Below are 17,343 nucleotides of genomic sequence, written 5' to 3'. Positions count from 1 at the left end.
AAGCCCAGAGAGCTAATTAGTAATCTGGGGTCACACAAAGTCCGGATAAAAACTTGTGTAAACATATTTGTATTGAATTAGCTGGCAGCAAACATTTCATTTTCTTGAAACTTTGACCAACATTCATTCATAAAGCTGTCGTGTCACAGTTTATTGACATCCAGGTTTCCAAAAGGACTCCAATATAAGATGTAATCTAAGAATGAAGCATTTCATATCCCCCTGACCCCTGGAACTTAGCCGCGGGGCACAGTGTGACCTGTAAAGCCACGGAGAGGCTCTCCATCTTGGGCAAGAATTCCTAGGAGACCTCCTGGAGGGACTGCTGGTGGTAGTAAACACAAAGGAGGCCCTTCAGCTCGAAGTGGGGTCTGTTTTGGGAGGGCCAGTTTAATCTAACCCCCCTCGAAGTACCCCAAACCTTGTAATATAGACACACACCTACACTCGCACTGCTGAACTCCCCACCTTGCTGCCTCCTCTCACGGTAATCTGGTTAGAAATTAACCCTGGGGTAATTATGCTAAATGAGCATTACTCCATCTCAAGTTCAACCTGGCTTCCCTTCTGCCTCTCTCTTCCCCTCCCCCACTTCCCCTCCCTGTGACAGCTGATATTTGGTCTCTCCACTACACTTCTGCTATGATACCCATAGCCACACACTAGGATGTTATGTTTGCCTCCTTGCAGCACTACAACCTGATAAAGTTTCATATATTACACTCTACACGCAGTAATCTGAACTGGCCTGCACATAGTTGTCAGCAGCGTGGGGAATGACTCCTCTGATAAGTTGCATATTTCTTAAGTTTTTATCTCACAGCAGTGTTTTCTCACACGGTGGGAGACAAATGAAGACATTTTTTCACTCAGACGTAAGCACAGATCTTAACCTTGCTGTTATCATGTGACTGACACACACCTTTCCAGGCTGAACAAAGTGATTGAAATCATTCATTAGAGCGTGTGATCCACTGTCTGTTAGCCCATTAACTCCTTCAGTGATTAAAGATGAATGGCTGTTTAGACTGGCCGTCTGGCTGTGCTCACTGATAATGATACTGCTAATGGGAAATACCACTAGAGGCATGGGGGTGGGGGGTAATGAGTAAAGGAAGGTAGAATTTAAGTGGTTTAGGAAAAGGGAAAATCCAGTTTGATTAGGAGGCCACAGGGGGTATACTGAGCACTGAGAAATCGTGTTATGTCTACTAAACAATTTAACCGTGATCTTTCCCCCCATTGCCTTCGTTCCAGGTGACCTGGTCTCCCGGGCAATGCACCACATGCAGCGCCTCAGCTCAGTGCGCCCAGGACTGAGCCCAGCCCGTCACGCCCGTCCCCAGCAGCCCGTGTCCTGGTCGCCGGACGCCCTCCACACCCTTTACTACTTCCTGCGCTGCCCACAAATGGAGTCCATGGAGAATCCCAACTTAGATCCTCCACGCATGGCACTCAGCAAGGAGAGGTGAGAGTCATGCATGAGCGGACAAGTGTATCACAGCGAAACAGCAGATCTAATCCTAGATGGGTTTTTTTCCCACTTTGGTTTTGTTGGCTCAAAAATGTAGTTTTGTATTATTTTTGCTCCTCCTTTCATTATGTTTTATGCTTCGTTTTGTTTTGTTTTTTCAGATTCTATCTGTAATTAGAGAGGATTTGATTTGGTCCATGAGGTTGACAGAAATTTGATGAATGCCAACACTCTAGCCATTGCAAATACACAAACTCAAATATACAAACATTCACCCACAGAAAACAACAAAACGGTTCTAATCAAGTGAGCAGCTTTTTCTCAGACCCCCTTTCTTTCTCAGCCCTCCCTAATCCCATTGTCCTCTAGTCTTTGAAGGGTTGATTTTCTTTTGGTAAATTACAGGTGAGTAAGAGACTCCAGGTGTAAATGTTGTCAGATAGAAGGGTGAAGTGTCCCTTTAGAATGTTAATGAGGTGGAAGACGGGTTGTTTAAGGGATTTTAAGAGGTGCTAATGGTCTGTAATTCTGTTAGGGTCTCCACAGATCCTCCCTGGGTTGCCTTTGTAGATCAATTATGGTAATTCTTGTTTTGTTTTTTTTTTCAGGCCTGAGACAAGTGGTTGAAGATATTTGTCAGCCTGAATTCAATGCAGTGCTTGCTCTCATGTTTTGGTTTTTTCAGTATGCCAGATTTTTTTTGTGTGTGTTTTAAGTAAGTCACCGGAAATTCTGTTTTCATGTTGATGGGAGTACTAAGTCATATCTCCAGAATGAACTGATGAAACTGTGGCTTGCACATGTGTGCTCACTGGAGTTTCCAGTTCTGGCCTCATTCAGACATGTAACTATATGTTAGAAATGTCAGTGGAAAGTGCTGCCGTCTGTGTAAAGGCTGATTAAATGGTATGGTGTGCCCAGTAAATTGTGTGTTCAGTTAGCTGTGTGGAAGTGGGTTGACTGTTTGTGTGTTTGTTTTCTTCCATCAATGTTTTAACCTTGACAGACGCATGTGTTTGTGATTGATAGGTCATGATGAGGGCAATGCATCTGGGAGATGAGTAGTGAAGTGAAAGTTTTTGTGATGAAATCAGCCAGTGTCTTAAAACTTAAAACTGACAGCAAACACACACACACACACAGACACACACACACACAGACACACACACACTTTGTGTGAACACGGCTCCAGATGGCTCTTATACATTTAACAATGAACAGACACAGTGCGAGTGAGCAAAGGTGGGCTCCTCATTAGCATCAAAGAGAACAGAGCAGCAAATACACACCCTTCTTTTCCCTGCCCTGCCTGTTTCTTCCAAGTCCTCAGATGTTTTTAATGTTGAGAGTATATCAGCCTGGTTTTTGTGTGCAGGATGAAATGATTTAGCATCCCGTTATACTGTGTGCTTCAGAACATCTGCAACATTCTGTTTTTCTTTCTAGGCATCTACTGGTTTGTCTGCATGCTTCTCTGTATACGCTGTAAATGCAGGATAGACTCAGGTGGTAGAGTAGAACCGGGCAAACCTGGTAGTGATTACAGTGTGAGCGCCTGGTAATCATACAGACTTTTCTCCTTCGAGGGGCCTCTCAATCTGCCTGGCTCACCCTCTATTGAAAGCTTTATAAAAATCTTTGGTGGAAACTCAAAACCACCAAATCTGTGTGGGCCACATCATCAAACATTATAGGGAGCCTGGTGAGAGCCTTATTGCTGAATCCTCAAGACTACAAGAGACGCCATTTCTGTTATGATCCTTTAAACCTGGTGCTCAGTTGTAGTTGTTACTGATGATGTAGTATTGGAGTATTATACGGCATTAAGTGCAGGAGGGAAACACCAGTGTCTGAGTGTTGCTTTTGCATTCACATGCCACTCTTCCTTGACACAGCCTAGAAAAATCCAACATTTATTAGTGCCGAAAAGTATTTAATTGTCTATTTAATGGTAGAATCACTCTGAAAAACAAACACTTCCAAACACTCCACTGAGCAGACCACCCCAACCCTTCTGATCCCCTCAGTGGATGAAAAGGAGCCCTAATGGATAGATGTGTTTCTATGATAATAAGTAGCCAGTGGAGCTTACTCCTAACCACAGACACATCAGATATGGCTGCGTCCCCCCTTATGGAGCCTTTATGAGAGTAATCTGACTCCAGATCAGTGGTTAACCTTGACCCTTTGCAACACATGATGGGAGACTGCTTTAGACCTGATTGAAGTTTCTTACAATATGAACTCAATCACAGTGCCTTCAGGATATGGGTCACACTGGATGCATGGGAGCAGTGTAGCTTGTGTGATGTTGCCTCCTGGGGAGAAAAACCTTTGCTTTTCATGTTGGACAGGTTAGAGTTCAAACCCACCTGACCATAATTTGAGCTATCTGTCATTTTATGACCAGCCAGGTGGTGGCGGCGAGAAAGGCGCCATGAATCAGAGCGAGCGTTTACATGTGGATGTGTGTGGGAACATGTGTGGGAGAGTTTGTGTATGTATGTCTGTGTGTGTGTCTACATCCCGCTGCTCTCAGTATGCAGCCTTAGCATGTTGGGTCACTTGGCTAGCCATGAGCGCTATCTAGTTTCAGTGTTAACAGGCAGCTCAGCTTTGATGTTGCACTGACTCTCTGACTAAGCTGAAGTTTGTGTTTCAGGCTGAAGGGCATAACCCAGACACAGGGGTCAGATGGGAGATGTATGTTCAGAACGAGGGAAAAGGGTTTGAGGAAAGAAGGAGCAATGAATTGTGGGACAGGGGCCAGAGCTGTGTGGGTGATGGTACAGACATACTCCATCTGTCTGCAGACAGGGGCCACTGGCAAAGGTGTGTACACACATATGGCCTCATTTGATTTGTGTTGATGGCCGTTTCTGTGTATATCCTCTACAAACACACGCACACACTCATACAACATTAAAGGTTAATTGGTGTATAACTACAGACTAAGTATTTTAGTGAAAACTGCTATTTCTTGCGATGAAAGGAAAACAGTACCTTTACTATTACGATGATTTTTTTACTCGCTAAATTGCAGGCTTTGAAATGCTCATAGATAACTGAGGGACAGAGAACATCTCGGATAAATCAATAAATGTTAAGTGTTAAGAGCTTGAAACAGTTATTTGGAGCTGCATTAGTTCTGGATAAGTGTCAGTGCCGTGTGCATGCCTGCAGGCAAACATGCAGTAAAGCAGCAGGGTGGAGGCCTTGTGGGATTCAGGAAGACGGACGCAGCTACATGCACGAATGCACATATGAATGACTCCCACGCAGCCCAATTTGTGTTGAGTGAAGCCCGTTAAGAGGAGAATAACATTGATTCCCTGGACCAGTGCCCCTCCTCGCCTCAGAAACCTGCCATTCTCTCTGCTCTCACTCTATCTCCAAACTGCCACCCAACCCCCTTCTTCGGTATGACATACCCCACCTGCCGTTTTCCAAACACTCAACGCCCTCCTTATATGCACCTATTAGACCCATTTAACATTGCCCTCCTGCTCCTCCTCCATCCCATGAGCCTCTTGTCTGCTTGTTAACTGTCACGCTTTGGTGACAGCAGGGTCCCTCCTCCCTCCTGACTGATCACCAGCTGATAAAGCACTGAAGCAATATCTGAGAATAGCGAACAGATAAAACAGGACAGCCGGTTATCTGCAGGTTTCTAAGGTCTTAGAGTGATTCAAGTTATTTTAATGACTTAATTATATTATAATGTCTGCAGTCCAGCTCGAATAAGACAGAAGATTGTTAGTAATAAAATATGAACAGCTGGTTTTATTCCTCATTTCTTCTTCACTAACCACAACTGGATTCAACAGCTGTTTTCCTGGAAATCTTTTATACAGTTCGGTTATGAAAAGCTTTCATTGGCTATGTTCAAAAGTCTGACATTGACTGCCTGAAACCCTCAGATAAGATGGAGACGATCCACTTTACGATATACATTATTAACAAAGCACCGATGAATGAGAGGGAGTGCCGCTGTACAGAAGGAGCTGTTCTGTAGGAAACCACAGGTAGCTGCGTAAAGTAAATACAGTGAGGAGAATAAATGGCACTGCGGGGGTCCCAGTGCTCATTAACAGCAACTACAATCCCTGTTGCATGCACATTATAGAGCTATATGTTTGTATGCTTCCCATGCTCTTGGCTCCATCTGTATTCATGGTATACATATATATCAGAACAAAGGTAAAGCCACTGCTAAGAATAACATCACAGCAGGAGAAAGTCAGCTCAGTAACTTAAGATAACACAGAGGCAGTGTTCAAACAATCATTAACACACTATGACTGTGGCTCCATCAGAACAAAGGCAAACAACAATAACATTCACAATAATGTGTCATTGTTCACAGGCACATTTGAGGCACAATGCACATATAGTGGGAGAAAGACACATAAAAGCAGGGATTAATCCCAGATAACCAGCCAGATGCGGCGTTGCAGATAGCCTTTAGGTGGATTCTAAAGGGGTTCAGAAGAAGAGTTGTGAGATGAGGACAATGAGGAAAGAAAGAAAGAGCAATCAAATAATCCAGACGATTTGCAGGATGCCACGTTCCTAAATACCACAGCGGACCCAGTGTTCTTCTCTGCTTTATTCCTCTTCTGATGTTTACTGCGCTGCTTCTTCACGATTAATGCCATTTTCCCTTGTTCCCCTCACACTCAGGCCAAGCTTGTCCATCATTTCTATTTTAAACCTTTTCTCGCCTTTTTAGTTTCGCTCTGTTCGCCTTTCCTTGTGTTGTTTTTCGGTTCTGATCATAGAAACCATCCATAATATTGTCAGGGTTCACTCAGCCCCCTTAGGTAGTTTATTCTGCTACAGCTGGTTTAAAAATAGGCTGATTATTCAGAAGCCACTGCAGTGTTTTGTTTATCAAATCGCAGCACAAATGAAGTCACAGTTCTGTTCTCATCTCATTTCGTTTTACAGGCGAGGAAAGCTGATGTTTAACTGCAAAACCTGGCAACCAATATAGCACCACTGATTCGTCATATATACATCTGTTACTTGAGTGTGTATGCTTGCAGGTATGATGAGTTTAAAGGAGAAAGACAGCTGTATATGCTGTGTAAAAGGTAGCAGACATGTGTGACTAGTAGAGGTGAGGTGATCTGTACAGTGTGTGTGTTTAAATGTGACTCACTGGTCAGGGTGAGAGGAAGTACTGCCAGACATGCATAAGTCATCGGGTTGAAGACAGTTTATGGCCTCCCTCTAAACATGACTGAATCATGAGTGAAGACTGAGAGCATATGCATGGACAGAAGTGGAATTATTTGCCTTTTCTTTTTTTTTTTTTCGCAGGCCCTTCCTGTTGCTGCCACCTCTGATGGAGTGGATGAGAGTGGCCATCGTTCATGCCGAGCATCGCAAGAGTCTGTTGGTGGACAGTGATGATGTGAGACAGACTGCCAGGCTACTCCTTCCAGGACTGGACTGTGAACCAAGACAGCTGAAGTAAATGAGAATACACACACGCACTCCAGCTGTCCTGCTGGATCTCTAGACTGGCTCTGGTCACGTGACACTAGCGATATGAGCTTTAATGGAAAGCAGCAGCACTGCTTCTGAATATCTGTAACGTAAAAAAAAAAGAGAAGAAAAAAGATGAAAGAAACTAAACCTTCAGGCAATATTTAATTTTAGTTTTCTTGACTCCAGTGTCAATAACGTGTGCAATGAGGTCATTCTAATTACTTGAAAGGAAATAAAACCTAGTTGCTAAGACAGTGTTGTGCTTCCAGATGTGGAAGTTGAACCCATGCACTACAGGCTTATAATTGATTTGGTTCTCACTCGCAAATAATTAAACAGTCTTCAGTGGATGAATGATTGACGTTGACTATATTGTGGCTCATTAACCTCTTTGTGAGTGTTCAATTAAAGAAAACCAACAGATGCAAATGTGCAGTGAGCATGAGCCACAAGGCGCTCAAAACCAACTTACTGCAGCGCTCAGTGTCTTATCTCATTATCTCACTCTGTCTTCGTGTCTCTGTCTCCATCAGACCTGAATGTTGCTTTAGCTCCTTCAAGCGTCTGGACTCCAAAGCTGCCACAGACAAGTTCCATCTAGACTTGGGTTTTCGGATGCTCAACTGTGGACGCACTGATCTGATTGGCCAAGCCATCGATCTGCTGGGGCCAGATGGCGTCAACAGCATGGACGACCAGGTACTGAACACCTGTCTGTGTGTGTGTGTGTACACTGTATATGTGTGTGTATTGTCATGTATGCTGTGCGTTGAGAGGAATATTGCAGGTAGTCTTATTCATAGATTATTTTTAAGCAGCACTTATTTTTTTTCTCCACTTTCATGTGTCCATGGCACTCCTTTCTGTTCATCACTCAGGGGATGACGCCTCTGATGTATGCATGCGCAGCTGGAGATGAGGCCTTAGTCCAGATGTTGATCGATGCGGGGGCTAACCTTGATGTGGCGGTAAATATGCATCCACAATTTCTATACATGACACATTTATTCAAGTGTTTTTTTTTCCAAGAGTATGAACTGGATCTCGGTGTGTAACCCTGATTTGTCCTGTGTTGCTAGGTTCCCCCTTGCTCCCCAAAACACCCGTCTGTGCATCCTGATAGTCGCCACTGGGCAGCGCTAACCTTTGCTGTGCTGCACGGACACATTTCCGTAGTGCAGGTTGGAAACATACACACAAATGTTGTAGTCGGTGTGTGATCACTTAATTTGACACGCTACGTGGTTGATGTACTTTACTCGAGGGGAGATGTCCCGCTGTTCAAGCACAATAAATGCAGGTTGTTGTCCAGAGCTAACAGTGGATGTGATGTCACACTTTAAAAAGTTGATAAATGTGAGGTCAGAGGTTGCGCTATAAATGAGTGTCAGGATGTCAAACATTGCACAGTATAACAGATGTGATGTGTATTTCCAGCTCCTGTTGGATGCAGGGGCCAATGTGGAGGGGGCTGCAGTTCGCAATGGACAGGAGAGTACAGCAGATACCCCGCTGCAGCTGGCTTCAGCAGCAGGTGGGCGAACACGTGCACACACACACATACATATTACAACAGAGGCACAGCTGATGTTAGTGTTGAATGACTTACAGTAGATCTGTGTTTGGATCTGATTTATGTTAGTTAACTTACCGCTTAATAGTAAAATATACAGGCAGAACGTCTGTGGAAGGGTCAAGCAAAGGCAGCGATGAATGAATTAGAGCTGCTGTCATGACTTTCTGCAAATCAACTAATAATTACTCATACTCGCTAGTTTCCCAAAAGACCACCAAGAGAAGCACAGGACTGAGTTATGAATGACACATTGGCTCCAGGAATGAGGAAATGAGAGGGTAAATGAAGGCATAGTGAAAGCAGCAGAGTTCTGCCTGTGGTTGTTTAAAAGCCTCTGGGCAGCATTCCTCTGTGGCATCCTCTAAAAGCCACACATAGCTGTAGTAAAAGAGACACATGCTCTACATAGCAGCAGTGACAGTGTGTAAATAGTGCCTAGTATGAACGTGTTTGCTTGTTTGAAAATGCAAAGTAAAGTATGATAAAGCTTCAGTGACCTCTGTGGTAGAATTTGTGTGTGTAATAAATAAGTGTATTAAAGAAGGAATTGAGACTTATAGAGCATAAGTGCACAAATGAATAATAAAATAAGTAATAAAAACACTACAAACAATTAAATGAAACCATAAAAGTTGCTGGACAACATGTTAACACACATACTAAGTGGGGAACAGACACAGGGAGAATAGATTACTCAAAGTATGGCTTTGCAAACAATAAAGATGTTTATGGTAGATACTGGGAGAATATCTCATTTAAATGTGTGTTGCAGCAGTGGTAGTAGTGTAATTGACTGTTTATCTGCTTCCCAGGCAACTATGAGATGGTGAGTTTGCTCCTGGCTCGAGGTGCAGACCCCTTATCAAAGGCCCACGATGGAAATGCCCTGACGTCCTCCCTCTATGAAGACATGAACTGCTTCAGCCATGCTGCCGCACATGGACACAGGTACGTGACCCTGAGTCTGACCTGAAAACAGCGTGTCGTGAGCAGACAGATCACCTGCGTTTAACCTCTTGAATGTAGAGAAGAAAGAAAGAAGCGCTCAGTCATTGACTGCGTTTGAGGAAAGATTCATCCCTTTCATCATGCAGTGAAATAGAAGACCTTGAAAGTATAACAAGCAAATTCAGGTCCCCTCCTATTCAGAGTCCATCTGTCTCTGAGCACCAACTGGTAGCGTAAACCTCTCCACCTGTTCACTGTGTGTATGTGTGAACACAATGTAGACTCAACACATTCCACAGCGAGGGTGACAGATTATGTAATCAGAGAGGAGGGCACAGGGTCACATCTATGGATGTGTGTGTTGCACTGTGAACGTACATTAATGTTATCATGCTACCTTTCTTTCCTTCCTTCCTTGTCCTCTTTCCTCCCCCCTTCTTCTACCCATTTATCTTGTCAGGAACGTGCTGAGAAAGCTACTGACTCAGCCTCAGCAAGTCAAAGAGGATGTCCTGTCTCTGGAGGAGATCTTAGCTGAGGGGGTTGAGGGCGAGGAGGCCGGGATCTGCCCTTTCCTCCCTCTCTCCCCCCTCCCCACCCCTTCCTCTGGCCCTGGGGCCCTTCCAGAGGTCGGCATAGCAAGGCTCTGCAAAGCCAGGATGAAGGCTCTGCAAGAGGCCAGCTACTACAGCGCTGAGCATGGCTACCTGGATGTCACCATGGAGCTGCGAGCCATGGGTACTTATCAAATGCCAAGAAGAAGATTTTCTTACTTTTCAAACTATGCTTACTTTGAAAACCAATCAGCATTTCTCTTTTGTCGTAGGTGTACCATGGAAACTACACGTGTGGCTGGAGTCTCTGCGTTGTGCCCAGCAGCAGTCCAGGGCGGGGGTCACCCTCTCACTCCTCAGAGAGTTCACCACGATCAGAGAGGAGGACTACTGTGAGGAGCTGGTCACCATCGGCCTGCCTCTAATGTTCAATATCTTGCGTACCACCAAGGTACACACAAAGCTCCGTGTGTCTGCCTGTCGTCCTCGTCGTTTTATCACTTTGAGTTTAGATGTGTGATATAAAGCCCATCTCATCACCTGTTCTCTCACTTTCCTCCAGAATGATGCCATCATACAGCAGCTGGCGGCTATTTTTAGCCACTGTTTTGGTCCAGCACCTCTTCCAGCCGTCCCTGAGATGAAGGCAACTCTTTCAGCACAGTTGGGTAAGAGGACTCTGATACTGACGTGTCTGTGAACACACACAACTCAGTGTTTAGAGCGGACGACTATGATGGCTTCATGTTAATACTGTTACATTACCCTCATTGTTCACCAATCTGCCCATTGTGTCTTTGTTAATGAACAAGCAATGCGTGTTGGTTTAATGGTGGAGCAGTGATGCACTAAAAAGCTGATAACAAGTTGCTGATGTGTGTTTTCCTACAGACCCTCACTTCCTGAATAACAAGGAGATGTCAGATGTGACCTTTGTGGTGGAGGGGAAACCGTTCTACGGCCACAGAGTCTTGCTGATCACAGCTTCTGACAGGTGAGTACAAACAGAAAGACAAATTAAGCTTCTTACAGACAGTGGCTATTAAAATCCTGAAGTGTTTTGACCAAGATATTTGTTTTCTTTAGATTCAAGTCTCTGCTGGCATCCTCTGGACCAGATGGAAGCCAAAACAAGGAGATTGAGATCAGTGACATCAAGTACAACATTTTCCAGGTAACAAACACACTCTTTATTTCCTGATTCAAATAAATAGTCTTTATTTTAGTGTGACACGGTGAAACAAGATTGATGGCAAACTGATGGAGACAGAGTCATTGCATATGATGAAACACATACATTTTTTAGCTCAACTACTGTACTGACTTGTTCCTAAATGAGACCTTTGACCTCCCTGCAGATAATGATGTCATACCTGTACTGTGGAGGAACAGAGTCACTGAAAACCACTGTTCCTGACCTGCTGGAGGTGAGATACAAAAATCCCAGGGTTATTAGCCACACGTGCTCACAAGATAAAAGGATCTCAACACGGTGTAATTTACCTGCTTTAACCTACTATAGAAAACATTAAAATTCTATCAAATTTGATTATGATTAATTATACATGGTACACACGACAGCTACTTCCTCTCCATGTGCACCTATACAATATGTTTTCTGCAATGTCCTATTCATAATGAGACCCATTGGCCTTTTAGTGAAGCTCTGCAATTACAGTGTATATGCACTCCTTTTTAGAGGGCAAAAGGTTTGTGGTCACGCAAATCCCCAGTTGAACTCTATTCAGAACTAAAAACAAAGGTCAGCATACCATACAATCCATTGCAATGGTCTGTTGCACTGTAAAACACCGTTCACTGTAGGTCAAAGTGGACGAAAGCAGTAAAATGCAGAAAATGTTTGACAAATGGTATAATTTCATCCTCCGCCTTCATTTTCAGAGATGTGGTTTTGGCTAAACTGGAGACTTCTATGTGTTAATGTGTCTCCATGTCTTGACAATCAAGCTAGTCAGCACAGTAATCTTAACTTATTCAGGATGAAAGTAGATAACACCGTCCTTCACTGCTGTGGCTGTCTTTATGTTACTGAGTGAAATATGAGACCGTGATTCTCCAGTGGCAACATTTGCTTGTGTTTTCGCCTGCAGTTGTTGTCAGCTGCTAGTCAGTTCCAGCTGGGGCTGCTACAAAGACACTGTGAACTCATCTGCTCTCAGCACATCAACCTGGATAATGCAGTCAGCATCTACAAGACGGCAAAGGTAACACACACACACACACACACACACTGAGAAGCCTGGATTATATCATACTGTTCTCTGAATAAAGCAAATATGACTGAAAAGCTTTATTATGCTGCATATGTAACTGAGGTCAGTCACCGAAGGAAATGTTTTATGTTCAAATGAAAAAAGATGTTGTACGAATACAAACTGTATTTCTTCAGAATAACAAGTGGGATGATTCCCATTCCACACATCAAATGAGATTTACTGCACAAAATGCATCACGTTGCATGATAAATGGTCCACATTCTACACTGAAAAGCAGTTTTCTTTTACACCTACACTGTTAATGTGGCAAAAGAGTGAACCATTCATTTATCCTCTCCTTTTCTCAGGCCCATGGATCAGTGGAGCTGAGCTCATTCTGTGAAGGTTACTTCTTGCAGCAGATGCCTGCTTTACTGGAGAAAGAGGGCTTCAGGAGCCTGCTGCTGGGACCGCCCGGCACCCGACAAGGGAACGTCTCCACTTCTATGCTGGTCTACAGCAGGGGAGACTCACCTCTGGAGGAGCTCGAGGCCAGCCTGGCTCAACGGCTACGCTCTCTCCATGTCACCTCCCGAGTTTGAGGACAACAGGTCAGCTGCTGAGGAGAGAAGACAGAAATAACTGGAAGAATGTGGCAGTCAAAGCGGAAGTTTTATCTCATCACTGATACAGGATCAGATCTTAAGAAGCTCTCTTAATAGTTTGAGTACAGATGTTTTGTTAGTAACATCTGATCCTATCTCTGGTAACAAGCAACTTCCACAGTATTTGACACATTTCAGTGAGTTATTTGGCAGCAGTTTAGACTTTGCTCTGTGGACAATTCAGTGTTTCATATTTAGTGCCAAGCACTCCATCTTGACAGTTATTGCAGTGTACAGCATGTTTATGGAGAAGAAAATTGGACAATGTAATGCTTTTTCCTCTGAGGCTCGGGAAGCTTAAACGGAGAAGCAACAGATTGATGCAACAGGTTGGAACTCTGAATTCTGAAACACTGCTGCCCTCTAATGGACGAAAGTGGCAGCACAAAGATTGCCTCAGAGGATTGGGATCATCGGCGCCCTCCTGGTTCTGACTGAAGTTATGAAAAGTGACAATGGACTGAAGCATCTATTAAAGAGTCAAGTGAGGCGGCCATGCTGGACTTTTGGCTTGGTCAAACTAATAATGCAGAGTGGGAGGAGGGAAGTAGATTCAGTGCCTCCAGCATTGATGTAAGCTTTGAATTAACAAATGTACTTTTTAATGTAACTGTATGTTTTTATTTTCTATTTTTAAAAAGTACGGCAGAAACAAAACACTTAAGAGTGGGATGGACATTTTCTATTTAATGAGAAAAAAAGATGTGAGAGTATTTATCGGGGCGTTCCCTTTTATTGTGTTTTTTTTTTTTTTTTTAATCCAAGCAAATTATTAATATTATTGTTGAAAAGTTGCTTCTGTGTAACTGTTGTTTTTCCAGGTACACTCTAACAGTTAATTAAGCTTATGTATGCTGAGGTTTAATGCTTCTACACAGGTACAGCAGCAGAATCCATCATGGGATTTGGATTACATAAAGTCTGTTTTAATGCTGAATATTGTAATAAACCTGGTAAGAAAGCCTTGTCATTTTTACTGGTGCAAACATTTCATTGCCATCTGTTTGTGTAGGTTTGCACAGACTCACCTGAAATCCAGGAACACTCTTGCTTGCAAAAGCACAAACCTACAATGTGAAAGTCATCACGTGCCATAAAAAAGAATGAATAAATGAGATTAACTCACAGGAAATGCTGAGAAGGTGAAGTAAAGATTACAATACCTAAACCTACATTAATCTTAACTTTGTAGCACTTAACATATCCTTGTATTGGGTAAACCCTTTAAAAGTCTATGGATACTTACTGCAGGTCTGCACTTACCCATAAATGTAACGGCACAAAGAAGGAAAACCAACACACCATAACTTAATGAGTTTATTTGTTTCAGCACTGAAGATGCTCACAGTTATTTTATATGGGGATTACATCAGTCAGTTTTGTTCCTGCTCTGTCAAAGACCGCTCTGGGCCTCAGAATCACTGGATGTCCTTGGTGCTGCTAGCTTCCCATTGTAGAAAACAGAAAGGAGGGTGAACAATAGGGTATTGCTTTGTGTTTGTGTACTGGTATCCCCTCACTGTGCCTCTTCCACCGACAGGTAGAGAGAGCTCAGACCTCCGAGCCTTCCAGAGAGAGGTACAGAGTAAAGGAAGCATTGTTCAAAAGCTTTGTGCACAAGATAAGAGGAGGAGGGAGGGAAAGATCAGCAGGAGCGAGGGGTCAATTAAAAAAAAAGAAGAAGAAGGCCAGAAATCAAAGCAGAGAGGGTGAAAAGTAAGGGGCAGAGTGGGGAGTTGAAAGGTTCAAAGGTAGTTTAGTGGAGAGAGAACTGATGAAGGCTGAGAGAAGGAGTGAGTTTGGCATGGAACATGAACACTAAAGCCATGCAAAGAAAAGCTCATGTTTGACATGCACACAGCAATACAAGCTAAAAGCATAGAGCAGGAATCCCCAGCATGGTTGAGAAGATGATCAACCCCCACGGTTTGTCTGTCTATTTACAAAGAGAAGAAGTAGTTTGGGATCTGTGGTGTCCTTCTCCTCAGGCCTGGCCTACAAGCACAATAATATGAAACTGACAAATATCAATAGGAGAGCATATTTCCTCTCCAAAAAGAGGCTAAGTCTACATTCTTAAATTACTGGTAAATAATTTTTTTTCCAAGAGTTCCCACAAGTTCTCTTTCCCTCTTCAGGGAGGTCAGGGAAAAGAGAATTTGTGACTTGTCATTGTTCACATAATTCTGTTAAATTCAGACCAAAGCAAAAGAAAAAAAAGGTTTTTTTTTTTCTTCAAATGTTGCCCCATTTTACGAACACACAAGAGGGTAATAAATAACATTCAACTGACCTAACAGCTTTGTTCATATAAATAGCCAAGTTATAATAAATTAGGAACTCAAACAGTGAGATGAACAAACATGAATAAATAAGGACAAAAATACAAAAATATCCACAATTGCATTTATCACGTCGTCATTTTTTTGTTGTTGTTGTTCCTCTACTCCTACTGCTGGTATGTGAGACTAAGAGAGAGGTATAAATGAAAAACCAAAGACAAAGTGCTGCAGATAACACAAACAGGACCGTTCGGATCATTATTAGGTCAAACAAGGACGTAAATGATCATGTAACAAAAATACACGGAAGAATTTAAAAGAACAGTTAAGTGGCAGGTGCAGGTTTACCAACCTGACCCTATGGTATCTAAACATAGTGTCACAACTAGACATTTCATTTTTTTTTTTTACATAAGAAATGATATCAGTCTGTACAACAGAATAGATCATTCATTTTAAATACCCCACATACCCACCCGTGTCCCTCCCCCCAACCCTATACTATCATATCATCTCCCCCGCGGCCCCCTGCCCTGTCCTACTCGCGCCCCACGCCTCTCTGAAATCACAATTCCAGTCCATTTGCAGCAATAGAGTTAATTCTAATAAAGTCAGTTAGTATTTTAAACCCAGTTCTTCACAAAGAAAGTACATTAAAAAGCAAAGAAATACAATCCAGCAAGCATCCGCGTCGGCTGTTTGGGCTTTCCACAAAACTCCTCCTCCTCCTCCTCTCCTCCTCTGATTCAGTCAGTGTTTCTGCACGTCGTCTTTTAACTGTTGTTGTTGTTGTTGCTCGTGTTCTTGTTAATACATCCCAGAGTTTGCTGTGCATACTGGACCTGTGCGTGTATGCATGTGTGTGTTCTGTGTGTGCACTGTCTTTTTGTAAAACGCTCGCTTCCGATTAATGAACGCTCCTGGAGCTCGAGCGGAGGAAAGGGGTTGGGGCGGTGAGGGGACTGCGTTCTTGTTTTGTTGTGGTGTGTGCAGATGAGTTGTGCGTGTGTGCGTGTTTCGTCTGTTTCTCAGGTAGGGGAACACTAAAGTTATTTTCGTCTACTTCTACTGATGGCTGCCGGAGGTGGAGAAGGGGCGCAGAGGGAGATGAAGGCAGAAGTCTGCATGAAGGGTCTGTTTCCATGGTAACCCCCCACCCTCTCAGCGCACCTCTAAAAGCAGTCCTCCGTCAACAAATGTCCTCTCTCTCGGCACGCTGGGGGGGGGGTGGAGGGGTGGTCGAGGGAGGGCGAGTGGAGCGGGGAGCAGGAGGAGGGACTTAATAGGTTTTCTGGATAATTCCTGGTATCAGAAACAAGTCAGGTCATCACACAGGTTAGCAGCAAGGGAGCAAAAAACAGCAAGGCCCACAGGCAATTAGATGGTCAGGGTGAGGGGTGGTGATGATGATGGTGGACACTGAGAGGTGATGAGAGGGGGAGTGGAAGGACAGGAGTGTGTGTTTGTCATGAATGTGCAGTATGCTACTTGTAAAATATCTCTTCTCTCAATATATTTCTATCTATATAAAGTTATTTTATATAAAAAATGTCCATAAATGATTATGTACATCTAGCTATGCACAGAGAGAGTATTGTCTCCGTGCCACTGGCTTATAGTGATACTGGGATGGGTTTTCGCACTGGCTCAACTACGCAGCGTCTCAGTCTAAGACTCCTCCTGTGTCCCCACAGACGCCAGCGACAACTTGGCTCTGTCTCGGCCCGCAGCGGGGCATTTGGTGTCATTATTTTCTGGCTCGTGCCTCCGGACGTGCATGGGCGAGGGGCAGTGCTTGGAGGGCGTGCCAGAGGGGTGGGGCACCTGTCCGTTCTTCTCGTCTGAAAAAAGTTGTTTTATTACGTCAAAGAAGTTACTCAATGGGCTGCCTAGGTACACAGACGGAAAGAAAAGAGGACAAAAAAAGGGGAAAAGAGAGAAGAAAGAGAACAAACAAACTAATGAACAATGGGGTTCACAGGATAGAGACGCGGCTACAGGTAAGACAGAGCAAGCAGAGGCGAGGAGGAGGACTGTCGACACAGCGAGGATGAGGACTGCTGGGGCAGCCACGTCGGGACTATGTGTGAGCTCCCATAAACCATGCATATGTCACAGCACAACCAATGAGA

At 43.7% G+C, this 17,343-nt stretch overlaps 2 protein-coding genes across 6 annotated transcripts in view; one reads left to right on the top strand and one right to left on the bottom strand.

Annotated features, from left to right (window-relative positions):
• Positions 1 to 13,904, top strand: part of abtb2b (ankyrin repeat and BTB (POZ) domain containing 2b) — a 45,047-nt gene extending 31,143 nt beyond the window's left edge. The window contains exons 3-17 of the mRNA XM_070972918.1: positions 1,258 to 1,468; positions 6,800 to 6,952; positions 7,504 to 7,669; positions 7,849 to 7,938; positions 8,050 to 8,151; positions 8,408 to 8,504; positions 9,359 to 9,494; positions 9,955 to 10,232; positions 10,321 to 10,499; positions 10,611 to 10,716; positions 10,940 to 11,042; positions 11,135 to 11,222; positions 11,407 to 11,475; positions 12,160 to 12,273; positions 12,633 to 13,904. Of these exons, the coding sequence (XP_070829019.1) occupies positions 1,258 to 1,468; positions 6,800 to 6,952; positions 7,504 to 7,669; positions 7,849 to 7,938; positions 8,050 to 8,151; positions 8,408 to 8,504; positions 9,359 to 9,494; positions 9,955 to 10,232; positions 10,321 to 10,499; positions 10,611 to 10,716; positions 10,940 to 11,042; positions 11,135 to 11,222; positions 11,407 to 11,475; positions 12,160 to 12,273; positions 12,633 to 12,866 (2,126 nt within the window). The 3' untranslated portion in view covers positions 12,867 to 13,904. The remainder of the gene's footprint in view (positions 1 to 1,257; positions 1,469 to 6,799; positions 6,953 to 7,503; positions 7,670 to 7,848; positions 7,939 to 8,049; positions 8,152 to 8,407; positions 8,505 to 9,358; positions 9,495 to 9,954; positions 10,233 to 10,320; positions 10,500 to 10,610; positions 10,717 to 10,939; positions 11,043 to 11,134; positions 11,223 to 11,406; positions 11,476 to 12,159; positions 12,274 to 12,632) is intronic.
• A 329-nt stretch (positions 13,905 to 14,233) lies between these two features.
• brsk2a (BR serine/threonine kinase 2a) overlaps positions 14,234 to 17,343 on the bottom strand; it is a 166,548-nt gene continuing 163,438 nt past the window's right edge. For 2 of the 5 annotated variants that reach the window (XM_070972922.1, XM_070972923.1), the window contains one exon: positions 14,234 to 16,513. In XM_070972922.1, coding sequence (XP_070829023.1) covers positions 16,491 to 16,513 — 23 coding nt within the window. In that variant the 3' untranslated portion in view covers positions 14,234 to 16,490. Of the gene's footprint in view, positions 17,101 to 17,343 lie in introns of all 5 variants that reach the window. The other 3 variants (XM_070972919.1, XM_070972921.1, XM_070972920.1) reach the window with 2 other exon arrangements.

Source organism: Chaetodon trifascialis, chromosome 10 (assembly GCF_039877785.1).
Source record: "Chaetodon trifascialis isolate fChaTrf1 chromosome 10, fChaTrf1.hap1, whole genome shotgun sequence".
In the NCBI taxonomy this organism is placed as follows: domain Eukaryota; kingdom Metazoa; phylum Chordata; class Actinopteri; order Chaetodontiformes; family Chaetodontidae; genus Chaetodon; species Chaetodon trifascialis.
The sequence above is the reverse complement of the archived record's forward strand: the minus strand, read 5'-3'. Positions and strand labels throughout refer to the sequence as shown.